We start from the raw sequence: 16,008 nt of genomic DNA on the forward strand, positions 1-16,008 counted from the left end.
ACCCTAATTTCCTATTGTGTGTGTATGTATATGTGTGTACATATGTATGTATATATACACACATGTACATACGTATATTTACATACATGTACGTACATACATATATATACATATTTTTAATTAGTATAGAATAGAATTTTCTTTACTCTGTGGGTATTTCCCATATTACAGGTAATGAAACTGAACATAAAAATACATGGTATGTATGATCCAATTATATGGTTTTGGGAGATAATGTTTTTTCCTCTTGAAAAAGCAGACTTTAAGCACAGAAGTAGTAGAAGCATGGATCCAGGACCATCAGTATAAAAACAGGTAGGCAGAAAGAAGGAATCTTATCTGGGCAGACATCATTTCAGATGTTCACATCTTTCAGAAAACATTCATAGTCAACAATGTATTTTATTATACATCTAAATTTATACATATTATATATGCTTTTAAAGCTTCAATCAACAGTTCAGTACAAAATAAAAAATACATGTATATACAGCAGTGGTTCTCAGGCACAGAATTGAGGTGGCTGGAGCAATATGCCTATTGTGAACCATGATAGTGGAACATATCCTACTACATAGCTGCCTTCTTGACTGGATTTTATTACAGCAAACCTATTTGCTGTAAAACAATGAATGAGAGTTGGAATCGGTATATGTTCTTGAAGTCTTACTTCTCCTAAAAGAGCTCCAATGTCATTCATTGAAAATACATAGACTACAAACTATCTGGAACATCTGCCTAAGAACCACTGCCTATGGTTATTCAATGTCTTCAGGCCTTACTGGATGAGGTAAGGGTATGATGGATTTCTTCTCAGTATCCCTGGAAAGTGCTTTCCTCATATCTGTTAGGATGAATAGCAATAGGTTTTAATTATATCGATTAAAGTTCCCAAAAGACCTAACCAGAACCCACCCAGGAAGTAGCTTATCAGAGAAATGGTTTTTTATTAACAGTGAAGTAATAATCTATAGGAGTTAAGTATAACTAAGGTATATTAAAAGATCAAATGTGATTTTAAATTTATTAAGACTATACTTCTTTTGGAGTTACTGTCAGGAAAGGGAGCTTACCATAAGCATCTTCATCAGGCTCCCCATTGCTGGCTGAATAGTACTCTATGACTGTCCTGTATACACTGTAGCCCAGCCGCTTGTACATGTTAACTGCAACTTGGTTAGACACTCGTACAAAAAGATCAACAAAAAATCCACCCTTTCTTTAAACAAAAAAAAAGAAAATGTTAGGAAGTAATAGGACTACTCAGAATGGTTATTATTGATGACCTAAAAGCAATTTTAATTATTTAGGATTTATGGCAATCATTTTGCAGTACAAACCTGGTTCCTAAAAATTAAATTGCTATGTGGCCATGGCCCAAGTATAGGTAAAGGAAGCAAGTAACAGCCAAGTCTCTGCTTAGTAACATCCCCTTGTTCATTCAGGTCCTACCTTTCATTTCTAGACTCTCTCCTTCCCATCTACTATAAATTTACCATCAACTAGTTTCTTCTGCTTATGAATTTCAGATAAATAAGAAGTAGAATCCTACTTAATACATTTCTACCATAGTTTTACCTACTGATTAAAAATTCTATGAATCAGCTGGATACCAGTGCTTTACGCCTGTAATCCTAGCTACTCAGGAGGCAGAGATCTAAGGATCATGATTTGAAGCCAGCCAGGGTAGGAGAATCCCATGAGATTCCTATATCCCATTAACCACCAGAAGTGGTGCTGTGGCTCAGAGGGCTAACCTTGAGTGAAAAAGTTCAAAGACAATGCCTAGGTCCCAAGTTCAGACCCTATAACCAATTTAAAAAAATCCTGAGGCAAGATTGCTGGTTTGAAACTTAGTTTGATAGGTTACTTAAAATACTATGCAACAGATATTATTAGGTGCCCTGAAAAGCCTGAAGATACTGACCCAGAAGAGGTTTCTTGAATTTGCTCTGTATCCTTAACCATTTCTGCCGGAATGTTCTCTGAATCTGTTTCTGGGTACATATTCAGTTGTTTCATGTTTCTCTATATGCAGTGACCCTTACTTCAGCTATAATGGAACTATTACCAATACACATGTCATCTTTATTACAATTTGCATTACTTTAAATTTTTTTCTTTTTCTTAAACAGAATATAGGCAGTTCGGTCTCCGTGCTAGTGGGGATGTAACCCAGGGCCTTTCACATGCTGGGTAAGCACTCTATTGCTACTGGAATCCTGAGTCCACTAATATTTTGCTAGTTCCTCTTTAATGTATACATGTAAAGATACATACATATAAGCAGATACCTTAAAAGTCATCCTAAAAAGGGAACTTAATTTTCTACTCAGATAATAAGTTCTATATGTGGAAGGCAGTTTTAGACCCCATTTCTAGCTCTCTCTCTGCCACACAATAATGCTTTTTTTTTTTGCCTGTCCTAGGACTTGAACTCAAGACCTGGGCACTATCCCTGAGCTGCTTTTGATCAAGGATAGCACTCTACCATTTGAGCCACAGCACCATTTCAGCTTTTGCTGCTTATGTGGTACTAAGGAATTGAACCCAGGGTTTCATGCATGCTAGACAAGCACTCTACCACTAAACCACATTCTCAGCCCCTGCTTTTTTCTTTTCCCCCAACAGATATCAGTAATACTGTGTTAAAAAACTTTTTGAAAAATCAAAGACGAGCATAGATCTTCATTTCACCACTCAGTTCCTTAAGTCTCTGAATTCATGTTCTACTTGAAACAGAACATTTATAGCCACAATTGTTTCTTTTAAAACTTGCCTTTATTAAAGCTAATAATAACTGTGTGGAAACTGTAATAAGTCTCCAGAACTGTCTCTCCACCTATCCTCTTGGTCAGAGACATTTCTCTCCTAAGATAGGAGCTCCTATCACTTTTTTGTGATTTAAAAAATAGAACACACACACGACAATCAATGGAAAATAGGAGTGTAGGTAGTTGTATGTACTAAATCTGTTCCATAGTTTGAAGTCATTTAGTGCCCAACAGGTATATACCCATTAAAACCCATGGCTTAAATAAAAATACATTTTAGCTTGGGCATATCTGTATTTCTAGCAATCAAGAGGCCAGTCTGGGTTACATAATGAAATCTTCTCTTAAAAAGAAAAGAAGAAACAACAAGGAACACCAAAAAATATGTCCAGGGCAATCTGAAGAGAATTCAAGAGCATCTGCTTAGTGACAAGAACATTAAAAGAAACATTACTTGAAGGCTGGTCTTTGATCAGTTCTGCAGCTTACAGGCCTCACTTTGCAAACCAGGAACAATAATACCATTCTTTCTGAGTGACAGAATTGTTGTGCGAACGATAATCCTATAAATGTTCAACAAATAGATGATTAGAGTTCCTAAATTATAAAGTAGTGTGTTTGAAAAACAAGATCTCACCTTTCTGAAATCTCTTCTAATAATTCCATAAGTTTAGCAGCCAAACCAAGGCGTCGAAATTCAGGGGCAACAGACAAAGCTGTGACATGTCCATGCCATTCTTCTCTAGCAACTGAGCCTTCTGCTTTACCCATAACTATCAACAACAAAAAATACAGGCAATAGTTAAGACACACTGATTTACACAGAATATAGTCAGTGCTTGATGCATCATTGTTAAGCAGAAGTGGGGAGAACCTTTTTTCTGTCAAGGGCCATTTGGATAACAAAATTATCAATACAGGCATACAGCAACAGGCAGCTGACGCAAAGCATATGTAGTTTTGTCCCACCATGTACCAGATGATTTGGTTGGTTTTACACAGCCCACCAAAAAGGGAAACTAATGACAGGGCTTTTAATTTTTTTAAGTTTTTAAAACCATCAATTAATGATTAGTACTTTTATATGTTTCATTCCAGAGATAGATTTAGGTAATGTTAAAAAAAAATGATAGAGTAAAAACACAACTAATTTTGAACAAAGAACCTGAATATGTATCTCACATACATCTAACATTTCTAGTGAGTATGTCCATATAGCAGATACCTCATAGCTCAAGTTGTTAGCAAAGCAACTAAGTAAATGATGATGTCTTATAACCTTGCATTATATACCAAAAAAAAAAAAAAAAACAAATTTAACATACAGAATGAAAGATCCAAGATGACTTGAGATGATTTTATGTTAGGTTCACAACTACATACCCTGGACCTAACACAATGCCTAAAACTGAAGAGACAAATGTAATGTTGAATGACTGAAATATAGAATTGGGAGGCATCAAAATTCAAGGGTATCATGAATATGATGCCTCCAATTGTATATCATAAAGCAGTCAGGTTGAAATCGTGTATTAAAAATCTTACCTGCCCTAAAAAGTACTACAAGTATTATACTTACTATAACCCATTAATTCTCCACCAGGCGCCTCAGCAACAATGAAATACTCTGGCCAGTGGGCAAGATACTGTAAGTAAAAAGGAATCCCATACTAGAGTCCTGTTAAGGAATGTGAAAAGTAATGGACAATAAGAAGTTCTTCATTTAAAGGGAAATTCTGAAAAAAAGTTTTCTTAAAAAGTATATTAGTTGTAACTTTATCCTCAATTCTATATATGAAAATTTTCTATAAGACATTAACATGGAATATTTAGCACTGATTTTTTTTGCCAAACAAAATACCATAAGAGATAAAACATCATCCTAAAACCAGGCCTCCAAAGTTCTTGTCAAGTCTGATTTCCTACTGGGAATGTCTCTGGGTGACATTTATTATCACCTGAGACTCTTACTTGTGTACCGGGTGTCTTCCCTTGAACTGTGGATGTCAGGTTTACTCTCTGGTGCTTGGCACATAGCGGATGCTCAATACATTTATGGTTCCCTAACTGGATTGGAAAATTAATGGCTAGTTCTTGCTTTTGTTCTAGCAATAAGATGTTAACTGATTCAATTTCTAACAGCTCAGCTAAAAGCTGATCAAGAAGAGTAAATGCTGAGATAATTTGCTTATCACTTAACTCTTCAATTCTGGGGTGTCCTTACAGCTGTATTTGTTTTATGGTGCAATTCTTTAAGAAAACATCATCAATAATACATGAAAGTGTTCCTGGGAAACCTCTTCAGTGTTTACCATTGCTTTGAAAACTCCTCAACCCTTGACATGGCCACCCAGCCATTGATAACCATAACCACCTCTCCAACCCCAGAAACAGCCATCATATCTCTGGCCTCCTAAATCAACCACTAGGGTGAGCCAGCAAGTTATGTTCAAATATGTACTCATTTGTACATTGAGACTTTTACTGTAAACTTTAGTCACTGGAGGCACACCATCTAAATTAACTCACATCCTAACATTTTCTTTTACTAGACAGTGAAATTCTGAAGGTTTTTTTTTTTTTTTAGTTTTCACTCAACTTTGTCTGATATATTGTCATGTTGCTTGTACCTGCAGTTAATTTTTACTGCAGTTAATTTTTACTTATTCACTTGCATGAAGAGACAAGTTAAACCTCCCTCCTGCCAGACAACCATCTGTGGCATAAATTACTCAATTTTTTTTAAAAAAAGTCTCACAAATGCAATTTAATTTGTGCAGCTATTTAACACCATGGATATGTTCCAGTAAAAAATTGCTAGCAACAAGCATGCATCCAAATGTGGCCCAATGACCTTTGTTTACCAACTTCTGACATAAGCTGCTTCTATTTCATAACATTTTTAGCTTTCAGGAAATGGAATTATGATACATTACATTTCCAAAGAGCCTTCTAGGAAAAACTGTACCAATTGGTAAGGCCACTAAAATTTTATATTATTTCTTAACTCACCATCGTGAAGCACTGAGTTCCAATATCATAAACATGGCTCCTCATATTTGTTTCAGCTTCTGTATCTTTTGACTGGTGAGACTGAACTCAGGTATTCTTGGTATGTACATTAGTCTCTGCAATTCTCTTTTGGTAAATTAGTTTGTACATTAGTCTCTGCAATTCTCTTTTGGTAAATTACTAGTTAACAGGTGGAGGGGCACAAAAACAATCCAGAAGTCCAATTTGTGTTTTAAGCCAGATTGTGAAGGTTGTCGTATTATTTAAGCATAATCAAGAATACTCTGTCTTTACATAGTTTTGACCATTTTTTATTGGAAGAATAATAGAAATTGCCAGCTGTTATTCCAAGTCTTTTATTCCTTTTAGTATCAAACCTTGACATACCAAAGAACTAGGTAGTGGAGGAGGCAGCCATTGATCAGTGAGACTCAGGTCTGAATGGTGCTTCCCAAAGATACCCTTATAAGGGAAGGACACTCATCTCCCCTGTCGATTCTTCTGCCAGAAACACATATGAGATGGTTTGCCTTGGCAGTCATCTGGAACAGGAAAATTAAGGCTACCTTGGTAGAGTGGATGAACTACAAGAACCTGGCTGCTGCTGATTTTATGAAACCACCGCTTTCACAGAACGGGCTGTCATCTCCATACTTTGTTCACATCAGAAGAAAATAAGCTGTCTTCCTGAGGTCACTGTACTTTCTGATGTGTGCAGCATGCAGAGGAGCTGTAATGTTACTGATTTATATAACAGTGTGTCAGGCAGATTTAAGGCAACCATTTGTTTCATTTTTTCAGTGTGGTTTGCTTTCCCAGTTAGGAATTTTTAAATTTTTCATTACCCAATCTGTTTTTCCTTTTGTTTTCTTTGTTCTTGGCAAACCTTTTTTTTTTTTTTTTAAACAAAAAGGATACAGTTTCTGTAAGAGGATCCAAGTTACTGGAAGAAACAAGAGAAATATCAATAGTAAGCAGTGTTCACAAACTGTAAAACTTTAAATATGCCACAAGGAAAATAAAAATGTGCTTAATATATACTTTCAACTACTTAGCAGCTATGAAACAGCAAATATGAAAGTACCCATACTTTTTTTTTTTTTGGCATGTTATGGGGCTTGAACTCAGGGTGTGGGTGCTGTCCCTGAACTTTTTTGCTCAACGCTAGTGCTCTACCACCTTGAGCCACAGCTCCACTTCATTTTGGGGGGTGATTAATTGGAGATAAGTGTCACATGGATTTAACTGCCTAGGCTGGCCTCCAACCTTGAACCTCAGATCTCAGCCTACTGAGTAGATAGGATTACATGCATGAGCTACTGGCACCTGGCACTTATATACATTTTAACTGCTGCTTTAATAATGATTCCATCAGAAGTTTCTCTCTTCTAAATAACAAAATATTAAGAACAGGGAGTCACAAGACTCACAGTCAAACTTGCCTGTTGCTATTGTCTTTCCACAAGAATCCACCTACCTGTCTAGACAAAGGGTCTTTCCTCACAACTTCTTCCTGTTTCACCTTCTAATGGTTGGCATTCTCCACACTTTTTTGCTTCTCCATTCCCACTAACCCTGCTCCTTCAACTTTACCCTAGTACTGAGGGTGCCTCCCAGCATTTCCTTGCACATGTTCCCCAAATTAACATTCTTAAAACCGATACCCATCTTCAACCAGTCTTGGTTCTTCCCATTCAGTTAACTGTACTCCTTACTATTTCTATTTTGTTATGTTCAACTGTTCCATTCCTAGTCAGATTTTTGTTTGGGACTCAATGTTTGATTCTAGACAGTCACACTACATTTCTCTAGTTCAGTAGTTCTCCAACCATTTTGGTTTCCAAAATCCCTTTCACACTAAAACATTGCTAAGCTTGTGTTTATTTGGCTATATATTTATATTCTACAATGTAGTCACTTAAAAGGACTGCGTATTTGCCAGGCACCAGTGGATCATGCCTGTAATCTTAGTTACTCAGGAGACTGAGATATGAGGATCACAGTTCAAAGCCTGCCTGGGCAGAAATGTCCCGGAGAGGGGCTGGGAAGGTGGCTCAGTGGTAGAGCGCTTGCCTTGCATGCATGAGGCCCTGGGTTCGATTCCTCAGCACCACATAAGCAAAAAGAAAAAAGCCAGAAGTGGCGCTGTGGCTCAAGTGGTAGAGCACTAGCCTTGAGCAAAAGAGCTCAGGGACAGCATGCAGGCCCAGAGTTCAAGACCCACGACTGACAACAAAAAAGCAAAAGAAAAAAAAATTGCATATTAACATGAATAACCTTACCAAGAAATCTTTTTAAAATACTACTGACAATAATGGCAATGGTTTAACACTTTCACACTGTCAGTTATGCCTGGTACAGATGACCACGTATTTGAAAACTCCATTGTACTGTAGTGAGAAATGAGTATAAAAAGACAAAAAATCAGGATCAAAACAGCTGTGGCCCTGCAGAAGTCCTGAAACAATCCTGGGGAGCCCTGGCACCCTGGCCCACAATTCTTGGCTTCTTCATCTCCTCCATCCTCAGCTCAGCTTCCCAACATGCTATCTCAACAGTGCAGCAGAAAGAAGCTCCACCAGTCACACACTGAGCCCACAGACGATTCTGGCTCTTCTGTCAAACAGTGGAGTACCTGACAGACCTGGCACACTTTACCCCTACTCAGAACACTGTCCCTTCAATTATTTCTCTTTGGCATTTGTCAAGAGAAATTTCTGCCCCTTTCCTAGAAGAAATACCAAATACGATGCACACTTAGCTACTGGCAGCTTGACACAGTTCCCACTCTGGCCTGAAGTTCTGTCTCATGGGCTTGAGACCCGACCACTGGGTTTTCCTCAGTTGGATTCAGTCTTCCTTATTCTGGCTCTTGACATCGCTGGGTATTTCCTAGAGGCTTTTGTTTTCTCTGCACTCATATTCCATAACTGGTGTGATCTAGCCTCTTGGTCAACTGTCGTCATCTACATAGCACTGAAGCTAAAATGCTACTCCAGACTTCAGACTCCCATGCCCACGTGACCACTCCACCTATGCGTCTCCATGCACTTGGCAGAGAAGCCCAAGTCTTCACAAGACCTTGGCCTTGTAGTTTGACATCATCATTATTTACACTTCGGCATGCACTCCAGGTGTTCTGGCCACCACCTCCTGTTCGTATGAACTTTGCACTGATGTTCCATCTGTCTGGGAGACATCTGCTCCCTATTCACTTCCCTAACTTCCCCAAGTCTCCTTCAGCTGAATCTCCTCTCACCCTTCTGTGTTTTTTTTTTTTAACTCAACACTTAGTTTCCCAGGTTTTATTTCTAAAATGTAAATGTCATAAAGACACCAACATTTCTGCTCATTGCTGTTTCTAATACTGGCACATAGTAGGCACTCAAATATTTTTCTATGAATATGGTTAACTAATTGCAATAGTCTACACCCATTGCTTTTTTATTTCCTAACAAACTGACCTAATAAAAGTAGTAGGAAGATGGTGTTCCCTTAGTGACATATTCTGAAGAGGCCTTAGCACATCAGGTGATCTGCAATGTAATATTTTAAGTGTCTGCATGTAATTTTTTCTCTATCCATTTTCATATAATATAGGGTTAAAACTAACCAGTTTAAATAAACTGGCCAAAAGACTTAGCCTGTTTATTGCCAAATCTTCAGGTACTATGTCACCTCCCAAACCCTAAAACTTTGTCAAATCAGATGCTTCCCTGATTTACCTTCTATGAGAAGAAACAAGGTTTTCTGTCAAACTGTCTCCACCACTGCATACTAATATTTCCTGGTACAGATAATTTCCTGGAATGACTTGCTTCTTCACTTCAATTGTAACTGTCACCTGTGTTCTTTGTAACCAGCCAGCATGTCAAAGGCCAATGGAGTTAAAGAATAGAACCCCCTTGATTGGGAACTTTCCACTGACTTTACCACCATCCTCCAACTGTAACCATCACCAGTTCTGTTCCCAGCAACCTGTGACAAAAATGTGCATCTTTGCCTCAAAGGGCAGTATTCCCCCATCTCTGTAGGAACCTTTCACTGATGGTTCAGTGCTAACTTCCTTGTATAACCAAGCATAAAGAAGACATGAACCTGACTTGTTAGCAACAAGGAGGACTGTCACCCCTTGAGTTAGGATAAAATGAAGCAGTCCACCCTGTCTAGTGTGCCTGCCTACCTCTGGGGAGAGTGGCAGAACATCCTTCTGCACAAAAGTTAACTGCCTTGGGAAAATGTAACTCTCGTGTGTTACTGTCTTAACACCAGGGGGTGGTGAGTTTCCACGAGTAGGTGACTCGTCTGGAATCCCTCTTCCATCTGGGAAGGAGAGGCCCTCGCTCCCCCTCCAGAGGAGACACGTCTTGCTGCCTGCTTGTGGCAGCCTGTGGTTGGGCTGGCACAAGCGACTTCTTGGATCAGCATATAAACGTGGACTCCTGGAGACTTTGCCATTGTGGGTAAAGGAGCTCTAAAGACACTTATTGTGATGACCCTGTAAGTCTATTCACGGGCCAGAGGCAAGAAACGGGTGACAAAATATTGCTCTGGTGTTTAGGACTGTGAAAAATGGTATGATGTGTGAATGAGAGGGGGCAGGTGGCACAAATAAGGATGAAATCCTGATCTACCCTACAGGAGCAAGCTCTTGTGACTAATGTCTGTCTTGGATTCTATTTCAGTCTAACTGATGCTGGGTGACTTGCCAATTTGCTGAGGTGCCTAAACCCCCTGGTGGGACAGGGGCTAAGTGAAAAGGATTGAAAGAAATATCCAAGGAAAAGAGAAGTCTAGACAAATCCTCCAGACTGAGATCCACTGTCTTTCCTTTCCTCCTAAGTTCCCTACCTCCTTGGCTCAGGCACCAGTCCAGTTCCCTTCTCCCTCCCACTCCCCTAGTCATTATCCCTCACTGCCCTAAAAACAATTCACCTGAGACTTTGAAAACCTCCCCTTTTCTCTAGCAGGTTTTCTCTTCATTTCTCTCTGGATAGAACAGGCAGGGTACCCACTGAAGGGTGGAGCCTGCCTGCTGAGCTCATCACATACCCAACTATTCCAGGGCTGGATTGAGCATGAGACCTCCAGGAATCCCAAGCAACACTACACATTCCCCTGAGAGGAGGCCCTGCTGTTATGTAGGGTAGGGACCGAAGTCTTTTTACCTCTCTATAAGAAGAGGCTCCACCCCCACCCCCACCCTAAATCTTGTGGGCAACAGGAGAGAATAGTTGCCACTATTGGGCAGTCTTGGGGATAAAACAGTTTTGCCTTGGGTGATACACTGATCCCGAAGCACTGATTTTAGGATCAGGCACAGAAAACACAGGAACAAGGTGCTGTGGCCTGCATCTGGCTTTACTCATCTCTGGCTTTTCTTGTCAACCCCAGGGTCTCTTCCATCTTCACTTGAGTCTGTTCCTTGAATAGAGGTTCCCCTTCGGGAAGGGGATATTGGATTTATCACCCTCACTAATTCTGAGGTCAAAAACCTAAAAAACAAAAACATTGTAACCTCTGCTGCAGGGCCCTTTCAGAGTCTCCAAGCAAGTCAATCCGTTTCCAGGCTCACAACTATTTGGTCTTCTATTTTGCTCTCTCTTAGAAAAAAAAAGGGTGGGGGGAGCTGTTGGCAAAATCCCCTCATCAACTTTCCTGTTCATCCTCATCAACCTAGTGCTGATCTAGACCTAGAAGAAAAGCATAAGCCAGCCTGGGAGGGACCCTTCCTGGTCTTCTTAAACATACGCTGTTCAGACTGCTGAAAAGAGTTGGACCTTACATCCTTGAGTTAAAGAAACTGACTCCAACTCCAGACCCAGTAGAACAGATAGTCATCTCATACCCAGAAAGCACTAAGCTAACAATAAAACTGTAATTCCCCAGGTAATATTATCTGGTAGCTGCTGGTAGGGACCTAAAAAGGCCCAGTCCCAATAGGTTCAGGTCCCCTTAGTCATTAATATTACTAATAGTACCCTCAAATCATCAAGTCTGATGCATGGCAAGCCATGAACTGGAAAAAGAGACTATTACTCATTCAGCTGTAAGCATTTATGTCCTGAGCCCAAAGGGTTTATATATCTCATATATCCCATAGGGGTTACAGTAACTCAGGGGAAGGTGACTGGTTTGCTACCAGATACAAAAATCAAAAAGCACTGTTACCCTAGGATTTTAGAGCAGTAGGAAGGGTATTTGTGTTTGGGATAAATGCAACTGGAAAGGATCCAGTAGGAAGGATTAGGATTAACACAATAGACAAACCTCAAGTATTACTTAAGACAACAGAGTGAAAAATGCAGGATCTAAGACAGACAGCTGTTAAATTAGGTGTGGGGACACCAATGCCTGGCTAAAGGGGATTAAATATTCTGTCAGCACATTAAATAAGAGTGACTGTTAGGTCTGGGTGACAGAAAGACCAAAGGCTCAAGCCATCCCATTCCTGCTGTGGTGGCACTCTAATTCAAAAGGCACAACATGTATTATGGATTTTTTCTAGGCACTAAAATTGAGGAGTCCTATAGGATGTTGTCACTGCTGTTCCCAGAGACCAAGAGTCCTGTAGGTTACCCACCCCACCAGGACTATCAAATTACCTTCCCTAGACATTAATTATACCTCATACCTTACCAGGCCAAGGGGGAAAATGTACAAATATGTGTTGTTTTTAACTAGCCAACCATGTCAAAGGTATGAGTCCTTACCAATGGAGTTAAAGAATGGAACTCATTTAAGTGGGAACTTCCCACTGACTTTACCAACCTCCTTCCACTGTGGCCATCAGCAGCGCTATTCCCAGACCCATTTCTAGCAATGACAAGAAGAATGTGCACCTTTGCCTCAACAAAACAGTACCCCTCCCCATAGGAACCTTTCACTGGATGGCTGAGTGCATTCTAACCTCCTTATGTTATCCCATTACCCATTAATAAATGTAAAGAAAATATGAACCTTACTCCTTAGTAACAAGGAGAAGGGACATCACCCCTGAGTTAGGATAAAAACCTGGCAGGCCACACCACCAATCACCTCATACTCCCACTGAGTTCACTGGTTATGTGTAACTTCATATAGAACAACTGTACATGCACACATTTCTTGCACAGATTTATTTTCTAACCAGCACTATAAGAAATATTTACAAAGCACTTGCATTATATTGGGCGTTATTATTAGAGACTATATGGGAGGTTTTCAGGGCATTTATAATACAACACTATTGTAAATGAGGAACTTGAGAGCATCATTAGGCTTTGGTGTCCATGATGGGTCCTGGGAACAATTCTATGGAGTCTCAACATAGACCAGTAGTTCCCCAAGTGACAATCTGAATGCCTAAAATATTTTCTGAGGTCAGGGATCTACTTTTTTAAGAACTACCAAGGGGGCTGGGAAGGTGGCTCAGCGGTAAAGTGCTTGCCTTGCATGCACAAGGTCCTGGGTTTGATTCCGCAACACCACATAAGCAGAAAAAGTGGAAGTGGTGCTGTGGCTTAAGTGGTAGAGCGGTAGCCTTGACTCAAACCAAAAAGAGATACCAGTACACCACATAATTGTAAAGGCTAAGGATTATTCCATAAGCCCTGAGAACAGGTATAGGTGATAGTAACAATTCAATACAGGCTCCATACAACGTTCCCACAGGATTAAAAAAAAAATCTCAATCCATCCACAAGAGTCAAAGACGTGTTTCACCTGTTTTCTCCCTGACTGCTCAGTTACAGACACCCATCACTGTATTCACACGGATCTATGTTTTCCAGCCACACCTATTCTCACCAGTGCGCCTCAACTCCTTCCTCCCAATACCTCCTTCGTGTTTCAAGGTTTGCGGTGACTCTTTGAGAGATTCCTAATCGCTTCATTGCCAAGTTCTTCCCACCCTCCTGACACTTGAGTCACAACCCCTTGGTCTCTGGTTACCTGGCACTGACTTGCCCTGATGGTATAGGTGCGCAGGCAGAAATGTGACAAAGGCCATGTAGGCGAAACGTCAAGCGCAGAACCCAGGCAGGTGTTTGGACAGGAGCGCGCCTCAAACAGTAATACATAACCTTTCAGCAGGATGCTCATCATTTTGCATGCTAACGTATCTTCTTTTGGAAACTGGTACTTGGCAAGTCAAGGGTCTTAAATCGGATTGGAAGAGACTGCCTGGAGGGGGGGGGCGGTCTGCGCAAAGCGGGTTCTTCCCCAAGCCTCTCCCCACTCCACAACTCAATAGAGAAAGAGAGAGAGAGGAAAGAGGTCCGGTCCGGGGCGCGCGCGCACCGTGTCACTCCAGCGACACGGACCCGACAGGGACCGCCCGTGCCGGGGCTCCGCGGGGACGCGCTCCGGCCGGGGTCGGCCAGCGCCTGGGGACGTCGCGAGCCCGGGCCCGCTCCCCCGTCCCGCCGTCCCCCCGCGCGCCCTCCCCGCGTCCCGGGGCGCCAGCCCGGCCCCACTGACACGTGGGGTGACGCTTGGGCCGCGGTGAGAGAGGCCGGCGCACCTCCACCCCGCGGCGCCCCGAGGACGGCGCCCGCGTCCCCCGCCCGGGGTGAGGGCGCCCCGGCCGGGAGGGCGCGGCCGGGCTCGGACTGGCAGGACCAGACCAGAAGCGAGCGACCTGCAGCGCCCACAGGTCACTCACATGTTGTTGAAGCGGAACAGGTCGTCGCAAGTGAAGGCCCGCAGGGTGGTCATCGCGCCGCGGCCCCGCACCGGCTCACCGCGACCCCGCGCCCGCGCCGCCGGAAGTCACTCAGCGCGCCGCCGACGCGGGGAGGGGCGGAGGGCGACTTCCGGGGAACGAGCTGCGACCGGGCTCCCTCTGGTGGCTGCATCGGGAATTGCCAGGCCTAGGGAACTAGGAGGTTCCTAGAGGAGGTCTGTAAGCCAGGTGTGGGTGTCGGTGCCCCAGAGTTGAGAACATTAAAAACACAGGTAAGGTGATGTTAGGAAAATGAACCCTAAGATATGTATTTAAATGTTTTTTTTCTTTCGTGCATTTGTTTCTAACACATTTATAAGATTATTTCTTTGTGGCTTTGTATGTCCCTCCCCCACAGTATAACACCTGCTTTCACTGTATTTGATGTCGGTATAATTTATGGAGGGAAAGGGGAAAAACAAGTCGTTTAAATAAGGATACAGGTGGATCCGTTGCAACAATTAGAAGTACAAGTTGTCATGTTGTAAATGAACTTTACAACTTTGGTGGAGGGGAGGATGGGGGGGCGCAGGGGGAGGCTGGGAAGGGATGGGAAGGGGAAACAAAGGAGGAGGCTACAATGCTTGAGAAAAAATGTACTCACTATCTTGCCCATGTAATTGTAACCCCTCTGTACAGTATTTTCATAATTAAAAAAAACAACAGGTAAAATCTGTTTGCTAGTAACATTTTTACCAAGGCTATGCGAAATATTTCAACATGTCATGAACACAAAGATATTAATGAAATATTTTTACCTTCTTTCAATTGTAAGACTTTCAAATCCATGGTGTCGTTTACATCTGCTTCATACCCCAGAGTGAAATTGCCATTGCCAATGCTTGGACCACATTTGTTTTATACAACGTATGTACAAAGGAGATTCACACATCCAAGTGGTACCTAAAAATCAGGATTGTTTTTTAACACTTTTAAGTTTAGCTAAAAGTTAAAAAAAAAAACTCCATTCAGGTGGGTCAGCCACATTTTAGGCACCTGATAGCCCCAGGGTAGTGACTGCCTTAGTGGTCAGCACAGGTGGAAAGGTTTAGAAATGAGTACATTCTGTTGCGTTTGGGTGGTTCTTTTCCTTGGCTCTTCTTTGCTAAGCAGCTATTGTGGTAGTCTGGGAGGAGGCAGTTGCTAATAACTAACCAAGGAGAAGTTTAAGTTCCAAAGCCCACACATGCATAACTCCTCTAGGTCCTAGCTGCTATCCAGGAACCTTGTAAGAATAGGCTGCTCAGATCTGTGGCCCAGCAATAATAGAAGAGAAATCAGATGGCTGAAGAAGTAGTTAGCTTCAGTAACAAAGCTCTTCTAAGGACTTAGTTCCAGACATCGTTTCCAAATCTCAACAAAAAAAGTGTAGCTGGGCACTGGTGGCTCACACCTGGACTCAAGAGGCTAAGATCTAAGGATTGAGGTTCAAGTCCTGCCCAGGCAGGAAAGTCTTTGAGACCTTTATCCCCAAATAACTATCCAAAAGCAGGAAGTAGAGCTGGCTCAATTGGACAG

The 16,008-nt window shown here is 41.6% G+C and overlaps 1 protein-coding gene across 1 annotated transcript; it reads right to left on the reverse strand.

Moving 5' to 3' along the window:
* Positions 1 to 382: 382 nt before the first annotated feature.
* Naa20 (N(alpha)-acetyltransferase 20, NatB catalytic subunit) lies at positions 383 to 14,561 on the reverse strand. The gene is made up of 6 exons (XM_013027079.1): positions 14,431 to 14,561; positions 6,705 to 6,729; positions 4,354 to 4,444; positions 3,412 to 3,547; positions 1,074 to 1,219; positions 383 to 844 (listed from the first exon to the last, which is right to left on the reverse strand). The coding sequence occupies exons 1-6, from the start codon at positions 14,481 to 14,483 to the stop codon at positions 759 to 761; spliced, it is 537 nt and encodes a 178-aa protein (XP_012882533.1). The 5' UTR covers positions 14,484 to 14,561; the 3' UTR covers positions 383 to 758.
* Between the last annotated feature and the right edge of the window lie 1,447 nt (positions 14,562 to 16,008).

The sequence above is a fragment of the Dipodomys ordii genome, unplaced genomic scaffold (assembly GCF_000151885.1).
Source record: "Dipodomys ordii isolate 6190 unplaced genomic scaffold, Dord_2.0 Scaffold99, whole genome shotgun sequence".
Lineage (NCBI taxonomy): Eukaryota > Metazoa > Chordata > Mammalia > Rodentia > Heteromyidae > Dipodomys > Dipodomys ordii.

Coding starts and splice junctions, on each gene's coding strand:
- Naa20 (XM_013027079.1), bottom strand. CDS start 14,483: ATGACCACCCTGCGGGCCTTCACTTGCGACGACCTGTTCCGCTTCAAC. Junction 6,730..14,430: donor CTGTTCCGCTTCAACAACAT/GTGAGTGACCTG, acceptor TGTTTCTTCCAG/TAACTTGGATCCTCTTACAG. Junction 3,548..4,353: donor TGGAGAATTAATGGGTTATA/GTAAGTATAATA, acceptor TGTTGTTGATAG/TTATGGGTAAAGCAGAAGGC.